Here is a 19,870-nt window from a genome sequence, read left to right as displayed (position 1 = left end):
ATGAAGAGGCAGTGTAGCCACTGACACTGAATGGAGACGCAGTGCCGGCAGTGACACTGAATGGAGACGCAGGGACACTGAATGGAGACGCAGTGTAGCCACTGACACTGAATGGAGACGCAGTGCCGGCGGTGACACTGGATGGAGATGCAGGGACACTGAATGGAGATGCAGTGTAGCCACTGACACTGAATGGAGACGCAGTGCCGGCGGTGACACTGGATGGAGACGCAGTGCCAGCGATGACACTGAATGGAGACGCAGGGCGGGCAGTGACACTGGATGGAGACGCAGGGCTGGCAGTGACACTGAATGGAGAGGTAGTGCCGCTGATAACACTGAATGGAGACCCAGTGTCATCGGTGCCACTCTATGGAGACCCACATCCATGGATGCCACCGAATGGAGACCCCGCATCATGGATACCACTGAGTGGATACCCAGTGCTGTGGATGCCACTGAATGTATAGCAAATGGGCACAGGTTCATGACAAAATCACTGATGATGACACTAAAACCTGTGGCATTGTCAGATGCTACAAGCCAATTCTCTGAAGGAGTTGCTGCCCATGAGTACCCTTTCCTACAGTGACCAAAATTCTAAGTGCCAGCACTGTCTCAAAAACCAGTGTCACCATGCTTCAGGATGCCATGGAGGTTTCAGTCCAACAATGCTCTTTTATCTTCCCTGCTCTTTGTAAAGAATTTCCCTCTTTCTAGAACTTGGGCTTAAGTCCAGGTAGACTTGGGCAAGGAGAAAGCCTGGATAGAACACACTGCTGTAGTTGGAACCAAACTTTAACTCCGACAGTGGCCTTGGCGCTAAAACTAAGCTTGTAAGTTTTTATTCTCTCCACAAAGTCTATGATCTCCAGAAGGGCATACCCCACAAGTTCTGCAGATATTCCCCAATCTTAGGAAACATGCTGGGATCTCTGATCTAAGGGAAATGGATGTGGGCTTCCGGCTCTTCGGAAAGAAGGCATACGTAGGGGTTATGTGGCACCATGGCGAACGCTGGAAAGTACTGGAGTTAGCCTGGCTGTGCGCTGTCCACAACTCACACAAAGAGCTGGCCCAGCAATGTGCTGCAATGAGGGGAGGATGATGAAAAACAGCAACAACTAAAAATAAAGTATGGGCCCTGGCTGGTGTGGCTTGGTGGACTGAGCACTGGCCTGCGAACCAAAGAGTCACCAATTAAATTCCCAATCAGGGCACATGCCTGGGTTGCAGGCCAGGTCTCCCGTAGGGGGCTCTCAAAAGGCAACCACACATTGATGTTGCTCACTCGCTCTCTTTCTCCCTCCCTTCCCCTCTCTAAAAATAAATAAACAAAAAATTTTTTAAAAATTAAATTAAATTAAAACAAGTATGGGAAGCTACATCAAATTCCTCAAGGAAACCCTTGCTTTTCAAATTAAAATAAAAATGTTTAGGGTAGTCCATAATAAGAGATCCACAAATTCTTGTGTTTGAGTACAAAAATATTGGAACCATTCAATACAGGGCCGAAGACACACCCGCTATGTGAAAAAGTTTTCGAAGAGGTGTTATCTTCTTACTATTAAAAATTTAAGAGCAAAGATAATCACTCATCCAATGAAGACAGTTCTTTATCTATTCTATTAAAAGAATTTTTTCCTTCCTGTGACTCTTTCACTCTTCTGGGGAAGAGCAGATTCAGAAGATCCCACCAAAGAAAATAGTATTTCTTACATTTTTTTGAAAAATACAAGAAATATAGCAAGAGTATATCATAGAGTTTTCTGCTACACAGATTTGGAAAGTATTATGAAATCATAAACAAATCTTATATTGTAACCCAACCTCACATCTTATCATTCATGTAACTTGAGCAAATCACTTGGCCTTTCTCAGCCAGCATCAACTTCTCCATCACAGAGGGGTAAAAACTACGTCCTCCACAATACTTCCTTTGAGGTTAAATGGAGTGAGTTTGAAAGTACTTTCTAAACTATGAGGTAGAATATAAGTGTACAGCTTCGTCAAACTCATATTACTACCATGGCAGATGGGGCATTTCTCTCCTAATAACCTGAGATAGCTTAGAAAACCAAAATAGCATCCTCCAGGTCCTACTACACGATTCTATTTTATCAAAAAGTTTAAAAATACAACTGGTTAAAATCAAGGAAGCTTACTATCTCTACCGAGCATCTTTAGCCAGAATATCTGAATAAAACAAGAATGAAAACATTTCACTATTGCTTGGGCAAAACTTGATAATGCATTTTATTCTGACACCTTGATCTAAGCTTGCCTCTTAGGTAACATGTTCAATTATTTAAGTTCCAGTTAATATTGTTGGTGTTGGCATGATTGGTAATTACTGTCTTAATAATCACAGGCATCTGACTCCAGCTGCTCCCATCTTTGATATAACCATGAGCAACATCCTGGAGGACAGGAACTGACAGGGAAAGAATTCAGCTGGGGATCAAATTAATGCCCGTGTTACACTAGCTTTCAGTGGGCTACAGAAGTCAGAGACACATACTGAAAAGTGAGACCACTGATTCAGAAAGAATGAATGTCTTCAGAGTTGTATACAAAATGGAATACTTTCCAAACACAAGAATGGCTTTTGAATCTAGATCTGAAGAACTGGCTAAATAAATCATACCTTCAACTACCTTCATTTTGAGTAATTATAAAAAGAATGGATCTACATACTCCTTTCTCTAACAGATATGCTTTTCCCCTTCCCCAGATGGCTGGGGTGACTGAGTGTCTGTGTATATGGCAAGGGAAAAACAGCAGGAAGCTCCAAGTACTTAACTGCAAATAGAAGTGAAGGCTTATGAAACGTGTACTGTGTAAGACAGCGTAGGGGCTGTAAACCCAAAGCAGCCCAACCAGTGCAGGCGAGGCCTGGGGAGACCTGTGTGATGGTCCAGCTCTGCTAGTCAACCTGCCCAAGCCAGTTCCCTTCCCTGGGCGTCTGCTTTCTCATGGGAAAGGTAGAGCGATCTAACTAAATCACTAGTGTTTGTAGAGTTCTTTATAGCCTATGTGAAATTACCCAGTTTTGGGGGTCAGCACAAACAGGTAAAACAGATGTTTGCCTGTGTGCAGGTGAGAATCTCCTGGCATAGCAGTATAAGGTTTTTCTCCTCCTGTGAAACGAAAGTAAAAATCATACTACTACAGCGTGAATCCTGTGTGAACACCAGACCAAGCCATTTAAGAACTGATGCTGGAGGAGTATGAAATCTGCACCTACCATAAACCAAGTCTCTTTTGAGAAAAAGATTAATGGGCCCAACATAGTCCCTACCCCAGGAAAAGGGAATGAGAATGTGAGAGTGCACATGTGTTGGTGTGTATGTGTAACTAAGGTGTGTGTGTGCGTAGAGAGGGGCATGGATAATCCACATCATTTCTCTCTTTTCCCTTGTGACCTAGCGTCCCTCCTCTAAATCTCTAGCACTGGGCGCTTAATCTTTAACCACTGCATGCAAGCAAGGGAGAGGTGAAGCAGGGTGCCTACACATTACTTAGGATAGCTCCAAAGCCACTCTGCATTAGTGAGTGATTCTCTGCAGAATGGGGACACTGAAGGATTAGTGATGGAGGTGGGCAAGGAGGTGGTGGCATCAGAATCACTGGGGGGGAAGGGGTGCTATTTCTTTAACTTCATACTTTCACCTCTTTCCCTCCCTCCTTGAGATTCCGATGACACTGGGTGGATAGTCTGAGTGCACACACACTCACACAGCTGCAGCAAGTCACTGCTACTGACTTGTTGAGGTGGAATAAAAGGTGGAGGATCACAATACTAATGTCCTTTCCAGTGCTAACTTCAGGACATAGCTTCTACCATTGATATGCCTTCTAATTAAGGAAAGGCATGAAATGACCAAGAACAGAAGGCAACACTACATAGCTGTGTAGCAAACTCAGCGGTGGAGCAGATAAGGACTTCTAAGATAAGGAAAAATATTGTATGGTCTGGCTAATCAGGAGTTTTCATGGAGGAAATGAGTATTGAGCTCAATGTGTGTGCGTAGATTTTGGACTGAGAGAGAAGTGAAGAAGCATGCCAGGGGATAAGGCATAAGTTGGAAGCACAGTGAGGAGGACAGCATCTATGCCTGAAGTAGCACCCAGTTGGGATGACCAGGCTAAGTGGGGCCAGCTGACTTCAGACTGCAAACAGTGCAGAGCCTGAACTCACAGCAGCAACTGTGCAGCCACCAACAGCTGTAAAGTGGGAGAATGCTGGAATATATCGATAACATGTGGCTCAGGAAGTTCCTGCAGATCCTGATGCCCAGGACAGGTCACAGCAGAATGTTCTAAGCTGGCATCCATGAACAGACTTGAAGCGGCCCCTGCCATTATAGGCCACTCTTATTCTGAATCTATATGCATATGTGCATTTTATACAGGAGAGAAGATCAACACCATTTATTAAATTCTCAGTGTGTGACAATCACCAACCATCTGCCCCACCCACTCTCAACATACACTCACGTACACACATCCCAGAGGAAAACTAAGAGATCAATAGAAAGAGTTGCAAATTTTCCCTGGGGTCTTCTCATTGTGCAGGTGAGGCAAACTGGTAAAGGGTAAAAGAGAAAAAGAACAGCCAAGTGGCACCATCCTGTTTCCCTGGTCCGGAAGGGAGCCCCGCAGAGGCTCCAGAGGGGAAGACTGAGAAGGTACTTGCAAAGGGTTCACTTTCCTGGGATGTGCTCGTAAAAGGGGCTTTCATGGGTTACACAAAGTTGGCTACAACATCCAGTCTTCACCTGAATTGTTTTACAATTATGACCTGATATCAACCCTTTCTGCTTAATAAAATGTGTTGATCAGAACTATAGTTTCATTTGATTAAAATGTATCTAAGTTATTCAGGAAGCTAATTTAAATATTAAAGCAAATCAAATATGGCTAATTCTTTTTTATTGAATCTGTTAGGGTGCCATTGGTTCAAAAACCATATAGGTGGCAAGCGTACAACTCAACAAATCACCTGCACACTGTGTCGTGTGTCCACCCCCCTAAGCAAAGTCTCTTTCCATCCCCATGTATTCCCCCTTTGCCCACCTCCACCTACCCCCACCCTCCTTTCCCTCTGGCTAGCTCCATGCTATTGTCTGTGTCTATGTGACCATCTATCTACCTGTGATAGACACATATATCTATATCACAGATATATAGATATCTGTGATATATATATCAATCTGTTCCATGTATCCATGCCTCTGTTCCCATTTTGTTCATCAGCTTATTTTGTTCATTAGATTCCATATATATGAGATCATACAGTATTTGTCTTTCTTTTGACTGGCTTACTTCACTTAGCATAAATCTCCAGGTCTATCCATGCTGTCACAAAAAGGTCAGATTTCCTTCCTTTTTTTTTTTACAGCAAAAAACCTGTAACTGTACACAGGGATTCTATACACTCCTCTACTGATGGACACTTGGTTGTGTCCAGATCTCGGTGATTGTAAACAACACTGCAATGAACACAGGAGTGCATGTGTTCTTTCACACTAGTGTATCCGACTTCTTCAGATATTCCCAGAGCAGAATCACTGGTCAAAAAGCAGTTCCAGTTTTAACTTTTTGAGGAAACTCCATACTGTTTTCCACAGTGGCTGCACCAGTCTGCCTTCCCACCAACAGTGCACAAGGGTTCTCTTTGCTCCACATCCTCACCAATACTTGATGTTTGATTTATTGATGATGGCCATTCTGACAGATGTGAGGTGATATTTCCTTGTGGTTTTAATTTGCATCTCTCTGATGATTATTGACACTGAGCATATTTTCATATGTCTATTGGCCATTTGTATGTTCTCTTTGGAGAAGTGACTATTCAGGTGCTTTGCCCATTTTTCACTTGGGTTGTTTGTCTTCCTGGTGTTGAGTTGTATAAGTTCTTTATATATTTTGGAAATTAACCCCTTATCAGATGTTCATTGATGAATATGTTCTCCTATACAGTGTATTCCTTTTCATTTTCTTGGTGGTTTCTTTTGCTGTGCAGAAGTTTTTTAGTTTGATGTAGTCCCATTTGTTTATTCTTTTTCCTTTGTTTCTTTTGCCTGAGGAGATTTATCTGCAAAAATATTGCTACAAGAAATGTCTGAGATTTTACTGCCTATGTTTTCTTCTAGGATTGTTACAGTTTTGTGCTTACATTTAAATTCTTAATCCACTTTGAGATTATTCTTGTGTATGGTGTAAGTTGGTGATCTAGTTTCATTTTTTTTTGCATGTATTTGACCAATTTTCTCAACACCATTTATTTAAGAGACTGTATTTACCCTATTGTATGTTCTTGCCTCCTTTGTCAAATATTAACTAACCACGAAGGCCTGGATTTATTTCGGGGCTCTCTATTCTATTCTATTGATCTAAGTGCCTGTTCTGGTGTGCCTACCAAGCTGTTTTGATTTCGATGGCCTTGTAGTATATAGTTTGATATCAGGCAGTGTGATACCTCCAACTTTATTCTTCTGTCTCAAGATTGCTGAGGTTGTTAGGGGTCTTTTGTAGTCCTGTATAAATTTTTAGAATATTTGTGATAGATCTGTAAGATATGCCATTGGTATTTTAATAAGAATTGTGTTGAATCTATAGATTGCTTTGGGTAGTATGTACATTTTAATGTTAATTCTTCCTATCTATGAATACAGTATATGCTTCCACTTATTTGTATCTTCTTCAATTTCTTTTCTTCAATACCTTAAAAATTTTTGAAGTACAGGGCTTTCACTTCCTTGGTTAAATTTATTTCTAGATACTTTATTTTTTTGTTGCAATAATAAATGGAATTGTTTTCTAAATTTCTCTTTCTGATATTTCATTATCAGTATATAAAACTGCTACCTATTTCTGAAAAGATTGTGTCAAGAGTGTTGTTCTTGGGATGGAAGATACTGCAATTTTGAGAAAAAGTGTAAGGTGACCTAACTCTGGTTTTAAAATGATCATTATGGCTGCTCTATCGAGAAGAGTGCATGGGAGGCCAAGGAGACCAGGTAGGATCTGCTGCATTAATTTGAACAAGAGGTGATGCTCACTGGGACAAGGGTGGCAGCTGGGGGTGGTGAGAAAGGATCTGATTGGGTATACTTTGAAGGTACACAATTTCCTGACTGCTTGGATGTGACTCATGAGACAAAAGAAACCAGGATGACTCTAAGGTTTGTGTCCTGAGCAACAAAAGATAGGGAAGCTCTGGACATGGCAGGACTGGAGAAAGAAAAATTAAAAAGGATGTATCAAGGACTTGCCCCTCAGCTATATTATATATGCCAAAATCACTTCACAAAATTTGGGTAACTTTATTTTAACGATCAACTATACTATAAGGTAGGTTTCCTTCTAATACATTCATTAGAAATGAATAGATGATGCAAAACGTAGAAAAAAATTTTTAATATTTCATTTATTTATTTTTAGAGGGGAAGGGAAGGAGAGAGGAAGAGAAACATCAATGTGTGGTTGCCTCTCCTGCACCCCTTACTGGGGACCTGGTCTGCAACCCGGGCATGTGCCCTGACTGGGAATCAACCAGCAACCCCTTGCTTTGCAGGCCAGCACTCAATCCACTGAGCAACACTACCCAAGGCAAACTATAGAAAATTTTATTTAAAACCTGATTCTTGACCTTCTTTTTAATCCTTGTGATTACTGAACAGCTTATCCTCTTGTAACTTCTCAGTGATCCTTCTATGACATTAGACTTAACCTGCCTGGAAAGGCCCTGCAGCTGGTCCAAGTTACCAGTAAAAAGTACAGTGACACCAAATGGCAGTCACTCATTCCTGAGTGATTCTACTTAAAGGGACCAGCCGACCTGGGAAAAGATCCAACCCAATCAATGGATGTTGGTATATATTAATGAAACCCACCTCCTATAAAAATACTAATGTCAAAGTGAAATGTCTGAGCATGAAGCATCACAAAGAAGTGCCAAAAGTCAAGGTCAATCTCTCTCAGTAATTATTATTCCTTAGGAAAAGCCACTATAAAGACATGAAGGGAGAAAGGTTAAATTCCTATCTGGAGATTTAAATAATACGACTCTCATTTCACAATGTAAAATACAGATTTTATTTCTTATACTGCTATGTCTATATGTGTGTATTTGGTTCTCTACTTGTTCTGTACATATGGTCACTGAACTTCTCTATGTGATCATTATCATTAATTCGCGAGTTAGAAATACACATTAAATTCAGCAGCTGTGCCCAAGGCCATTACTTCCTATAATTTGGCACAGATGGACAGAAAGATGGTTTTGGCAGACTGGCCAAGTGCTAACCACCTAATTGAAGCTGCAGCCTCAAAACCAGCTGATCCAATTTTATAGTTATCTTTACCCCCCTCTTTTCTCCTCTCTATCTCTATCTCCATTTATCTCTTTCCTGTCCCCGACATAAAAGGCAGGAGAGTACACCCTAACTTTAATTTAGTAAACTTCTAAACACAGCATTTCACCTGATTTTCTAGGGAGGAAAAGGTAACTCAATTAAAGCAATTCCATTTCTGAAATGGTCATTCTTTAGGTCAAAAGACTTTTTCTTCAATTCAAAAATATTCCCAAGCATTAAAATTTTTTTAAAAAGGTCCTTCAGCAACCAAGCTTTGCTGCAAGGAATTAAGCTGGTTGTACCTGACACATTATCAGAGAAACCATCACAATAGTCATAGTAATGATTAAATTATCAGGAACAAATAAATATAAGTACGGCATCTGCCCTTCTCTCACGTACATGCCTCAAAATGACTTCCCCTGAAGGTATAACTAGGCAACATCCCCACCATGCATAACTGGTGATTTTCAAACATGTCTAAAACTTATTTATAATTTCACAAGCAGTCTAATGACAAGGTTTCTTTTTCTTCTTATCTATATATTAGTGCTTAATATTTGTATATGTCCTCCAAATGCCTAAGATTCAAATGTTTCGATGCTTTAAGATCGTGATGGTTTAGAAAGTTGTCAAATTCCCCTCAGACATAGAAGATGCAAACACACACAGAGCCACACTGTGTTTCAGCCAATCTCTAAGGACAGAATATTAAATGTCAAAGTCTATTAAAACACCTGCAAAGCACATTCTGAACCCTCCCCAAAGTAAAGAGTAAACGACAATTCAAAACTGTATCTTCCCTGTTCCCAGAATCTACACTAGGCCACAAAGGTCTATACTTTTCTGTGGCAGTTCACTACTGACCTGTTACTCAGTGACTCATAACATTCCATCCACAATAGAAACAGCATTCTCCAGTTGGCTTATATAATACCACATAATCGCCATCAATGCTCTTAATCTAAAAACAAGGTATAAAATAAAAAGCATCTGATTTTATCTTACACAGAAATGCACATTTTCAATCAGCCTACTTCAATGTGAGACAACACAATGAGGACATTTACAAAGATGCTCTCTATAGAAATCCACCTGAGAGTTGTACAAAAATTTGAGTGGAAAATCCTAACTTCTGTTTCAGTAGTGAAATTGTTAGTCACACATCATGACATCTCTCCAGTTAGGGCACCTGGTTAGCAAATAATTGCCTGGGGTGTTTAAAGGTCCTCTGAGTGTCCACAGAGCTGTGTGACCTCAGAACTGACGGTGACTTGCTATTTTTTGTTAAGCGTAAATGACAAGAAAGTTGAGGCCTGGATCCAGGCGGCACAGCTTGTCCTTGGGAGGTAGCAATAAGAAGCAGAGTGTGACAGGTCACTGAGGTCCAGACCCGTGGCTCCCAAATTAGGCCTCTCATCAGAATCCCTTTGGGAAGGTTTGGTAGTTCACAGCAGCTCAGCACCAATGCAGATTCCAACACGATAATTATAGAGCTTTTGGAATATGTATTTTAAAAACAATTCCAAGGGCGTTCTGAGGGTCAGCCTGGTTGCAAACCTCTGGACTGGGCTTCTTTGTAGAAGAGTGATAATACATCATTTTTTTAAAGCTAGTTCCCAGAATATATGATCTTCTAAAGCAAGATTCCTGAATGGCCAATCAAAAGCAGTAACAGAGCACTTTCAATATAAACAGAGCATTTTAAAAATATGTCTTATTTTATTCTCATGAATCTTAATGTAATCCCAATTTATAGAGAGGAAGACTTAAGCACAGAGTTCTGAAAGCAAACCACCACCACTCGCCCACAGGCAGAGCTGGAAACGCAAGAAATGTGACCCGACTGCTCTTGCTGTCCCAATCCACCGCATTGTGCCCTTCCCCAGTCTCACTTTGCACTTTACCCCACAGAAATGCAAGCAGTGATATTTTTCCCCCAAGTCTGCTCTGTGACCCAAGAAAGCACAGGTGGGAGCCACTTTCAGCAAAGGTCTCATCAACTCTGGCACTGCTCTTAGGAAGCCTGGAAGCCAGCCAGGGAGGAAGAAAAGTGGCTGGCTCCTGGGAGAGGATCCTCTTCCCTGGCTGAGATGCTGTGCGGAGGTCCCTTTACATCCTTGCCTCTGTCCGCTCATCAAGGAAAGGAACAGTACACCCATAGCTGCTGACTGAAGCATTGCAAGTTTGCACGTAAAGAATAATGGCAACAAAATTCAGAAGCAATCACAGGATATAATTTTCCAAAAAGAGGAACATATACAGAAATCCCAAGAATGTTGTGACCAAAAATAAAAATAGAGTAATTAAAGCACACATTTAGAGAGTCTTAGAATTTCATGCCCCATTAGGCCCAGGGGTAAAGTGTGCCCTCATTTTCAGCGGGTAGAGTGGAGGCTACTACACAGTTGAACCATGTTCCTAACTCCTGCCATCCCAAGTCCACGCTCACCAAACGTTTGGCCACAAGGACAGAATGTGTTGGGGAAGAATTGCAGCCACATCTCCAAACCTGTTGCCAATCACATACATCAAGTACATTAGCACTCCCTTTAATCTAATGTAATGGCAGTAAATTAACTGCAGGCTTCTGGTGATAAATATTGATAGAGCAACATGAAACACAGAAATAAAAAATTGATAACTGTGTGAGAGATCACAGTGCCAGAGAAGGGAGATTTATCATAAAACCTTACAGATGACACTAAGATTCACAAATTAGGATTTGAGTAAAAAGCAAGTTAAATGTGTGTAGGAAGGCCTGAAGGCTGTGTGTGAGTTTCAAATGACATTTGATCAATTAGGAAGCTTTACCTGTAGGTGATTATTAAAGACCTTTAAAAAATGATAGCTTTGTGACCCAAAGCTAAAGAAGATAAGCTGTGCCCAAATTAAATCTTATTGTAGGTAATTAATGTTTTCACAGAAGAGGAAAACCAAAACTTTCATTTCATACTTCTTTAGCCTTTGAATTCTCAAAAAAGCAATCAGCCATATCAGCTCAAGGACATCAGTGTGGGAAAGACTAGTGAATCTTCGCAGCCAAAGGCTTATTGGATTTTATCTTCACTACTGCCTATCACAAAAACAGTATTTTTTAAAATCTCTCCTTTCAGGAAATGTGAAAGAGACTCTATTGAAGTAAGTCTCTTCTATTCAGATATCTACCTCAATTATGAACATAAATTTCTAAAAAAATAACATAGCTCTCACTTACGAAGTGGTTGAAAATATGCTCATATTTAAAGCAGGCTTTTTTCCCCCTCAGTAATATGATTTTGTAACTTTGCTGGTCTGTAAAGTGGATGCAAACATAAGATATAGCATCGACTTCATCTTGGTTACCATATTTTTCATCGGAGTATTCACACCTCACTATAATTAATACATAGACACTGCATACTGAACCCCTCCCCCCTTGTTTTTGCTATATTCTCTTCTGGATTCATAGAAGGTAAAGGATATTCTGACTTTGACAAAGGATCACAATTTAGCATCACCAATTCCCTAAGCCTTTCTTACTGTAGGCATCAAAAATAATTCACCCATTAACTACTAAAATGACATCTGACTTATTAAATCACAGCACATTTAAAGAAACACTGAAATACACACACATATGAATACATATGTGCATATACATACATAGGTGCATACATGCCACAGCACAGTTACCACAGAAAAAGTAGTACTTTCTGTAAGGATGTGCTTTCTAATTTACATGATGAACCATATAAAAACAGAACTTAGCTTGGTGTATGGGCTCCTAAAATGTCCTGCTCAGGCTACCTTCCTATAAATGTTCTTTGTCATCACCACTACGAACACCACCAGCATGGTGGGCGGCCAGCAGTTCCCACTGCTGTCTGGGTTACCCCGAAGCACAGAGCTGGGGGGCGACCCTCAGAAAAGTTAAAGCGCCCCAACTCATCTTCACTCCTTGGTCATGAGAGACCCAAACAGTATCAAAAAAACATCGAAATCACCCTGCCACTTGTGAGGGCACAGTTGCTTGTCAGGGGTAGAGTACAAGACAGAGAGTGGTGTGGGAAAAAATAAAAATAAAAACACTAGATTTAACTAAGAAAGTGTTCCCTTTGGGAAGACTTTAATTCTATCTGACTTGAAAGTGAATTTGAGTTTTTCCTTTGAGCATGGTGAGCTCTTGACCTTTTCATAGAATCTACATAATCCAGCATGAAGGGAAACCCCTAATTGTCTAGAAAGATGTAGGCAACTAGAACTTGACCTCACAGAAATGCTAGGAGGTCTGTAGCTGCCAGGTACTTGGTGCTGCCTTTATTAAACCACAGGGGACACAAGGGGCCGCTCTGTGCTTTATACAGATGGGGACCCTGAAGAGATTCTATAATGTAACCCCAGTGGGCCACCTAGGCAGGAGTAAATTGACCCTTCCTCTTTTTCCTTGTGGACAGGCTGTGGCACAAGGTGCTACAAAAAAAGAGGAAGAAGTGGCTTGCTAGAAAGGTGACACCAATAACCCCAATATATGCACCCCTCTCCCCAGGAGAGCCCACTCAAACAGTCCACTGCTCACTCAAGCTCTGCATTACAGGAAGAGGCTAGCTTCTCTCTAAGGCTGACACGCGGGACAAAGACACTTTACATGGTGCACAAATGTAAATGAGTTGTACCCTCATTTTGAGGAAGGCAAAGGTAGGAGGGGAGAGGCAAAGGGAAGGAATTAGTAGGTACTGAGATTTTATTATGCACCAGGTATTGTGCTAGATGTTTTCATGTGTATTTTATTTAATCTCAGAATAGCCCTATAATCTCGGTAATAGAACTCCATTTTACAGGTGAGAAAAAGGAGACCTACAGGGGATATGTGACTAGACAGTGAATAACAGAGCAAAGGTGTCAGATTTAGTATTCAAACCCGGGCCCTAGGCTCACGTTCTTTTGGCTGTGGCACACTACCTTGCACATACAAGTAAAGAACTAAGACTCACAAATAACAAGGCTTCTAAGTAATAATTTAAAATGAGGTACCAGAACTTGAGTCATAAAAAATTACAAAATGCTTCCTCCACTGCACTTGGTGTCTGATCCATTAGCATGGACTGTGTTCCTACTGAAACAATCAGCCAGGATCAAACTACTCACTCCATCCATACCCCGTATGCCAAACCGGCTGTACTGTGGGAGGTGGAGGGGAGCCCTGCTTCACACTGGAACCGGCTCATCTGGCACGCAAAGTAGAATATATTATGCCTCAAATAAACACGGAGGAGAAAGTCAAGAGTCTATGAAAACTGCCAAAGATTTTCCTTCTTCATTTAAAAATCATCTTATCAGGTTGGCAATTTCAATCTTGCACAACTATTTTAGACGAACTTACAGCTTTCAGTGCTTTGCCATATGTGGAGCGAATCCGAATCCAAGTCAAGTTTGCAAAACTGTTATTTTTTAAATCATAGTTCTTTTTAAAATCTCACCAAAATTTATAGTGCCATATGTCTAAATCAAGTTAAATTAAATGCAGTAATGCATTGCCATGTGCATATGTAACACTGCCAAAACAAGAGAAATAGGAAGAAAGTTAAGTGCTTCCTCTGCCTCTTAGGGGTAAAGATCCTGGTCAGAGGGCATGGGAATGAAGGACCTGATCAGAAATGACAAAACCAGGGAAAAGGTGAACAAAATGAATTCCATCTATTAATTCCCACTAAGAGGGAAAGCAAGATGTTCTAGGATAAATTCTCAAGTTCTACTTTCCAAACTGGAAGAAATTCTGAAATAACATGAGCCAGTGATATAAGGACAAGAAAGGGGAACTAAGGCACTGCCTGACACAGAGACATAACCAGGTAGGTCTATCTGCACTGTCACCAGAGACGGGCTCCTTACATCTTTGTTCCTAATGTTTTCCGTTACTCGCGCAATGTGTCTGTGAAGAGCAAATCATCGTATTGGCTTTTGCAGTAGTACCGCTTCATCCACGGAGGACTCCCTGCAAGACTCCCAGCAGACGCCTGAAACCTCAGATAGTACCAAACCCTACGTGTACTATGTTTTTTCTTTACGTGCATATCTACGATAAAGTTTAATTTCTAATTTAGGAGCAGTAAGAGATTAACAACTAAGAATAAAATAGAACAACTTTAACAATATAGTGTAGTAAAAGTTATGTGAATGTGGTCTCTCAAACTATCTTATTGTACTGTGCTCACCTTTTCTCTTAAAGGAAGCACTTTATAGCTCCTTTTTGGCATATCCAAATTGTCAGCATCACTACTCTCGTGTTTGGGGGTCATTATTAAGTAAAATAAGGGTTACTTGAACACAAGCACTAGGATACCCTGACAGTTGATCTGACAGCAGAGACAGCTACTAAGTGACTGATAGGCAGGTAGCATATACAGTCTGGATTCACCGAACAAAGGGATGATTCACATCCCAGGAAGAATGGAGTGGGAACGTGCGAGATTTCATCACATTACTCAGAATGGCGCATAATATAAAACTTATGAAATGTTTATTTCTGGAATTTTCCATTTAATATTTTTGAACTGTGGCTGACCACAGGGAACTGAGACTGTGGGAACTGAAACCATGGAAAATGGGGGACTACTATATTGCGCCCGATAGGAATTAAAATCTCTCCAACTTTAAAGCAAACTCCTGTCCTACCAAATGTCCTCAGTGCTAGACTCCAGCTAGCTCTGCTGTGTTTTCTACTTTACTTCATCCTGTTACCTGTGCCCACCATTCTAACAGGTAGCTCTCGCAACCAGTCATTGCCGACCTAGTACTTGAATACAAGCCTAACTTCCACTTGTCACATTTTTTTCACATTTCCATTCAGGTAACAGGAATGTTGATTCAATCAGGATCAAGAACAGAGTCCATTTATCTGTCACCAAAGGCTTCCCTCTAGGTTTGAGTACAGATTTTCAAACAGCTAACACACAGCTTACATTTCTCCTCACTCATCCCACAGATATGCGACATCATCAACAGTGCATCTAACATTAAAATCTCTATGTGTAAGAGCCTCCCTAACCTTAAAGTCTATGGCCCCACAAAAGAAAATGTTTACACTGATACATTCTTCCTTTTTCATCTGATTTACAGAATCTCTTCCCCCATTTTTGAAAATCCAGGTATTTGTCCATTCCAACTAAATTCATGTAAAATATCTATGTGAGCTTCCTTTCCACTGAAAATTGTTATCAAAAAAGGGCATTAGCCCTGGTCAGGTGACCTAGCTGGTTGGAACATCATCCAGTGCACCAAAAGGTTGCAGGTTCAATCCCCAGTCAGGGCACATACCTAGGTGGTGGGTTCAATCCCTAGTCGGGGTATATAAGGGAGGCAACCGATTGATGCTTCTCTCTCTCTTTCTCTTCCCACCTTCTCTCACTAAAATCAATAAATATATTCTCTGGTGAGGGTTAAAAAAACAGGAAACTACATGCCAGATGTTGGATGTTAAGAATACAGGCACACAAAAATAGTTCTTTGGTATTTACCATATATCAGACTCTGTATAAAGAACATAATGCTGGTTAGTCCCCTATTTATTTTCAGTCTTTTAGATTTTCCTGTGTCTACAGCTCCCCTCCTAGCGTCCTTCACCAACTCGTGCTCTTCTCCCCACCCCGCACACACATCCTCAATTCCATCTTGCGCTGCACTCCGTCTTGGAGACCATATTTCTTCCCACAGTCCGGTCATTCCTTCAGCTACAGTGACGAGCTCATCAATATCAGAAACCTTGTGCATGATCCTCTCAACTGACCATTTCCTACTGATCATCTGGCAGTGCTTCCCATAGCTAAAAGAATCATTTATTAGCATCAGACTCAGCCATCCAAGTCCAGCACTAATCCTCCTACCCAAGACTTACCAGATCTCCACAGAGCATTTTTTTAAAATGTTTTCCTGTGTTGTGGTTTATGGAATATTGCATATGTATTATATCATTCAACACACAACTGCCTTGAAATCACAATTCTATACATATCTATAACCTCTATTAGGTAATTGGTAGAGAAGGATGTATGTGAAGTGAGAGAAGCTGCTTAGGTTTAAAGTTTTTCTTCATTGATCCAGTTTAAGTTCACATAGTCTTGAGTTCTTTATAAAATGGAAAGAAGATGCCCACTTACAGGGATGTTGTGAAGACAATGTGCAAAGTAGCTTGTATGCAGAAGGGGCTGGAAAAGTGGGAGCTGCCAGGAGCAGTGTGCGTGTCTGGTCTGAATCCTAGAGGGCAGAGGTGTTACCTCCAGAGCACTCAGCCAGAACTGTCTCATATTACGATTGACTAATATCTGTACAGCTCTTTTCTAGGGGTGCAACACAGTTAAAAACTGACTTAAAAATGACTTAAAAACTGAAACGCATTCATTTATTACTAAAGCATCTTTTACAGGATGCTTTTAGAATAAGAGAACTATTAGAAGTCCCTGTCTAAATCTTGACTTTTGTTTTTAATGATACCTCTTTTGATCCACAAAAGAAACAATGTAAAATAACACTCCTTTCTGACTAGTAGGTATGCTTCAGAGAAATCTACTGACATCTCTACAGCTTTAATAGAAATATGAGGAAGTGGCATCTACTTAACAGGTATTTGTTTCATTAAAGATTATGAGGAATAAACAGAATTTTCTCTGCCAGGGTCCTGGAGTGAATGTCCCTTTGAGTTCCCATTTATGTTTTTGTTCTTTTGCAATGTCGCAGTATTCTGTGATGGCTGTTAACTTACCCAAGCCCTTAACAGGAATTTTTCACTGAAAGGCTCAGGATGCTCCTTTTTTCTGATCAACTTTTTATTCCATCTCTTCCTTCAACTGACTCTTCCTATACTTTTTAGTCCTATGCCCAGAACAAAAATTAAGCCAGAAACATAAGAAGTTTTAAACTATAAATGCCTCTGTTTCACCAGATTCAAAACTGCCTGTTTTGGAGCACTTCATGCTCTTCTATTTTCTCTGAGGTATAAGCTGGACGACCTAGGAGCCCTCAAAGAACAAATCTGGACCTGTTTAGTGAAGAAAAAAGTGAATTTTTTTTTACAGATTTTAGTATCAAAATCTGAAAACCCTTAATCACACTTAAAATGATGGATGCATTTGTTCATATCAATATTTTATTAGAGAAAAATAGCTTAGAAATGAGTGAGACCTCAGTAGTTATGGACTGCAAACTGGCAGGCCACATGTGGCCCAGATACACTTATAATGGGATCCTTACAGTTTTTAAAATTAAGGACATGTCACACTAAAAAACCTGGAAACTTTGGATTTTCTCCTGAACAAGAATTTTTAGGATTGTGGCAACAATCAGTTTTAGTAGGAGTTGCCCTCTTCACAGTGGTTTTTCTTTCTAGAAGCCACAATCCGCATGCCCCCTCTCTCACAGGTCTCCCACCAGGCTGCTCCACTCCTTCCTCTCACTTGTCAGACCTGTGCACACTCTGGAAATGCACATACAGATATTTTTAAAGGCAAAGAGCCAGGATCTAAGGAGATCCTGGCTCTTCCCCTTCACTAGCTCTGTGGCCTTCCGCAAACTATGAGTTTCAGTCCCTCAGCTTTTAAATAAACATAATTCCTTGATCTCACAAGGTTGTTATGGGATTAAAAAGGGAATACACAAAAAGTACTTTGTAAACTGTAATGTAAAGTGTTTGCCATTTTTCATTTCCCAGCCCCCTTTCAGTTGCATAAATCTCCTGTACCTACCGCAGTTGTAACTGGCTTCCTTGATCCTCACATTATTACACTCTGTATGACACAGTTTAAAGTCTCAATAAAAAGAAGTTCACATATTTCCTAATGTTATTTAGTAAAAGGTAGAAAAGATGAACAAATATCAAAGGAAAACAAAATGAATTGTTGAATGACACTGGATCTTTACTAGGTCATTTCTGTTTGTGATAAAGGTATAAAATTAGTGCAAAGTGTAAGTACCAGATTGCTGACCCTTTCAAATGCTGTGTTGAGAGTTCACCCACTAGGCACCTGAGGCTTCAAGGTAAATTAGGGGATCCTGTGAGATTAGAGCACTGGCCTCCTTCTTAGGCCTCACTCAGTGCTCCAGAAAAGGACCCAATCCATCAGAAAATAACCAACAGGATCTATAAAGCTTTCTCTGTGAGTCCTTCCTCTCTACGTTTTAACATGAACTCCAAAAACTTAGAATCCAGAGTATTAAGCCATGGTACACATTTTATATCTTTATCTATCTACATATAGATTATGTCAAAAAATCAGTAAGAGACCTGAAAGAAAAACAATCTCAGAAATGGGAAGAGGTGCAGAGAATTGCATTAAAATAATAACGCAGTAGATATAGAAATGTTAGCAAAGATATATGTTATGACTGCTAAATCCTTACATTAGAAATGTCACATATGTATTCCTATTCTGGTCAGTTTACAACAGTAGATCATCCTTGTGTGGGGAACCACAATTGATTCATCTTCTGCTTTCAATGTTACGATAATCACACCTGAATGAACTGCAAAATATAATGTGGAAATAGAGAGAAAGAAAGGATTTTAATTGGAATCATCTTTTCTTTATAAGGTCACCAAAGTGGAAGTAATTTGATATTCAGGACACATGGGTTGAAAAATTCATCTGACCAATTTTTTTTTAAAGCATACCATATTGTGCAGTTACCGCTTTTCTTGAAGTTGAATGAAATCGTCACCTGAATACGGATTAACGAATGCCCAATTACATGGTCCTCCGTGTATATTTTTTTCATAAAAAACTCAAAATAAATAACAGCACATTGAAGAAACCAGTTCTTTCAATAGATGCCCCAAGGCTGATGTTTAAACAAGTCTCCTTGGCAACCAAGAAGCACAGTATATCTTGGGCTGAGGGAAGGGGAGAAGGGGGACAGCAACTTCAGGGTTAGATAGAATAAGTAATAGGGAGTAAGTAGTACTTGCTCCAGCTAGGCGAAGCTAGAAGACACTGCATGCCCCTGAAATTTCAATCAACTTGGTCTCACCCCACTGGCGCACCTGCATCTTCTCACCGTCTCCCTCTGGTCTGCAGGCACCGACCCCGAACAGGTTACAAGGAGAGAAACTGACTTACCCGATGGGGTGAGCGTTCTGCTGGGTTTTGTGCCCGAGGGGGCAACGCAGGCACCGGGCTTTCCCAGATACACAATGGCTCTGCTTCGCCCCGCGATGATGAGGTTAAGAGAAACCGCAGTGGCTCTGCTCTGCCTGTTTGGGGATACAGTTGTGAAGAAGCGCACTAGCGCGGGTGTGTGTGTGTGTGTGTACTTGCGCGCTCCCGGACGCTCCCGCGGGGAAAGGGTGTTTCCTAGTAAAGAAACTGCTGCAGCCAGCTCTGCAGGTGGTGCGTCCAGCTCTCTCAGCACCCCCGCAGCCGCGTCAGCTGGGAGACGCACCTCGGCGGACCCCGGGGCGGGCTCAGGCCGCCAAGAGGCTCCGCCCCCTCCCGCCTTGGGCTGACTGGCACGCACGCACGCCCCCGCGCCCTCCGCCC

The 19,870-nt window shown here is 41.0% G+C and overlaps 1 protein-coding gene across 6 annotated transcripts in view; it reads right to left on the bottom strand.

Annotated features, from left to right (window-relative positions):
- KLHL32 (kelch like family member 32) overlaps nucleotides 1-19,636 on the bottom strand; it is a 196,768-nt gene extending 177,132 nt beyond the window's left edge. For 3 of the 6 annotated variants that reach the window (XM_045188613.3, XM_045188621.3, XM_045188620.2), the window contains exon 1: nucleotides 9,231-9,327. In XM_045188613.3, coding sequence (XP_045044548.1) covers nucleotides 9,231-9,277 — 47 coding nt within the window. In that variant the 5' untranslated portion in view covers nucleotides 9,278-9,327. Of the gene's footprint in view, nucleotides 1-9,230; nucleotides 9,328-18,734; nucleotides 18,858-19,450 lie in introns of those variants that run through there. The other 3 variants (XM_045188615.3, XM_024551742.4, XM_045188614.3) reach the window with 2 other exon arrangements.
- Between the last annotated feature and the right edge of the window lie 234 nt (nucleotides 19,637-19,870).

Source organism: Desmodus rotundus, chromosome 11 (genome assembly GCF_022682495.2).
Source record: "Desmodus rotundus isolate HL8 chromosome 11, HLdesRot8A.1, whole genome shotgun sequence".
Classification (NCBI taxonomy): Eukaryota; Metazoa; Chordata; class Mammalia; order Chiroptera; family Phyllostomidae; genus Desmodus; species Desmodus rotundus.
The sequence above is the reverse complement of the archived record's forward strand: the minus strand, read 5'-3'. Positions and strand labels throughout refer to the sequence as shown.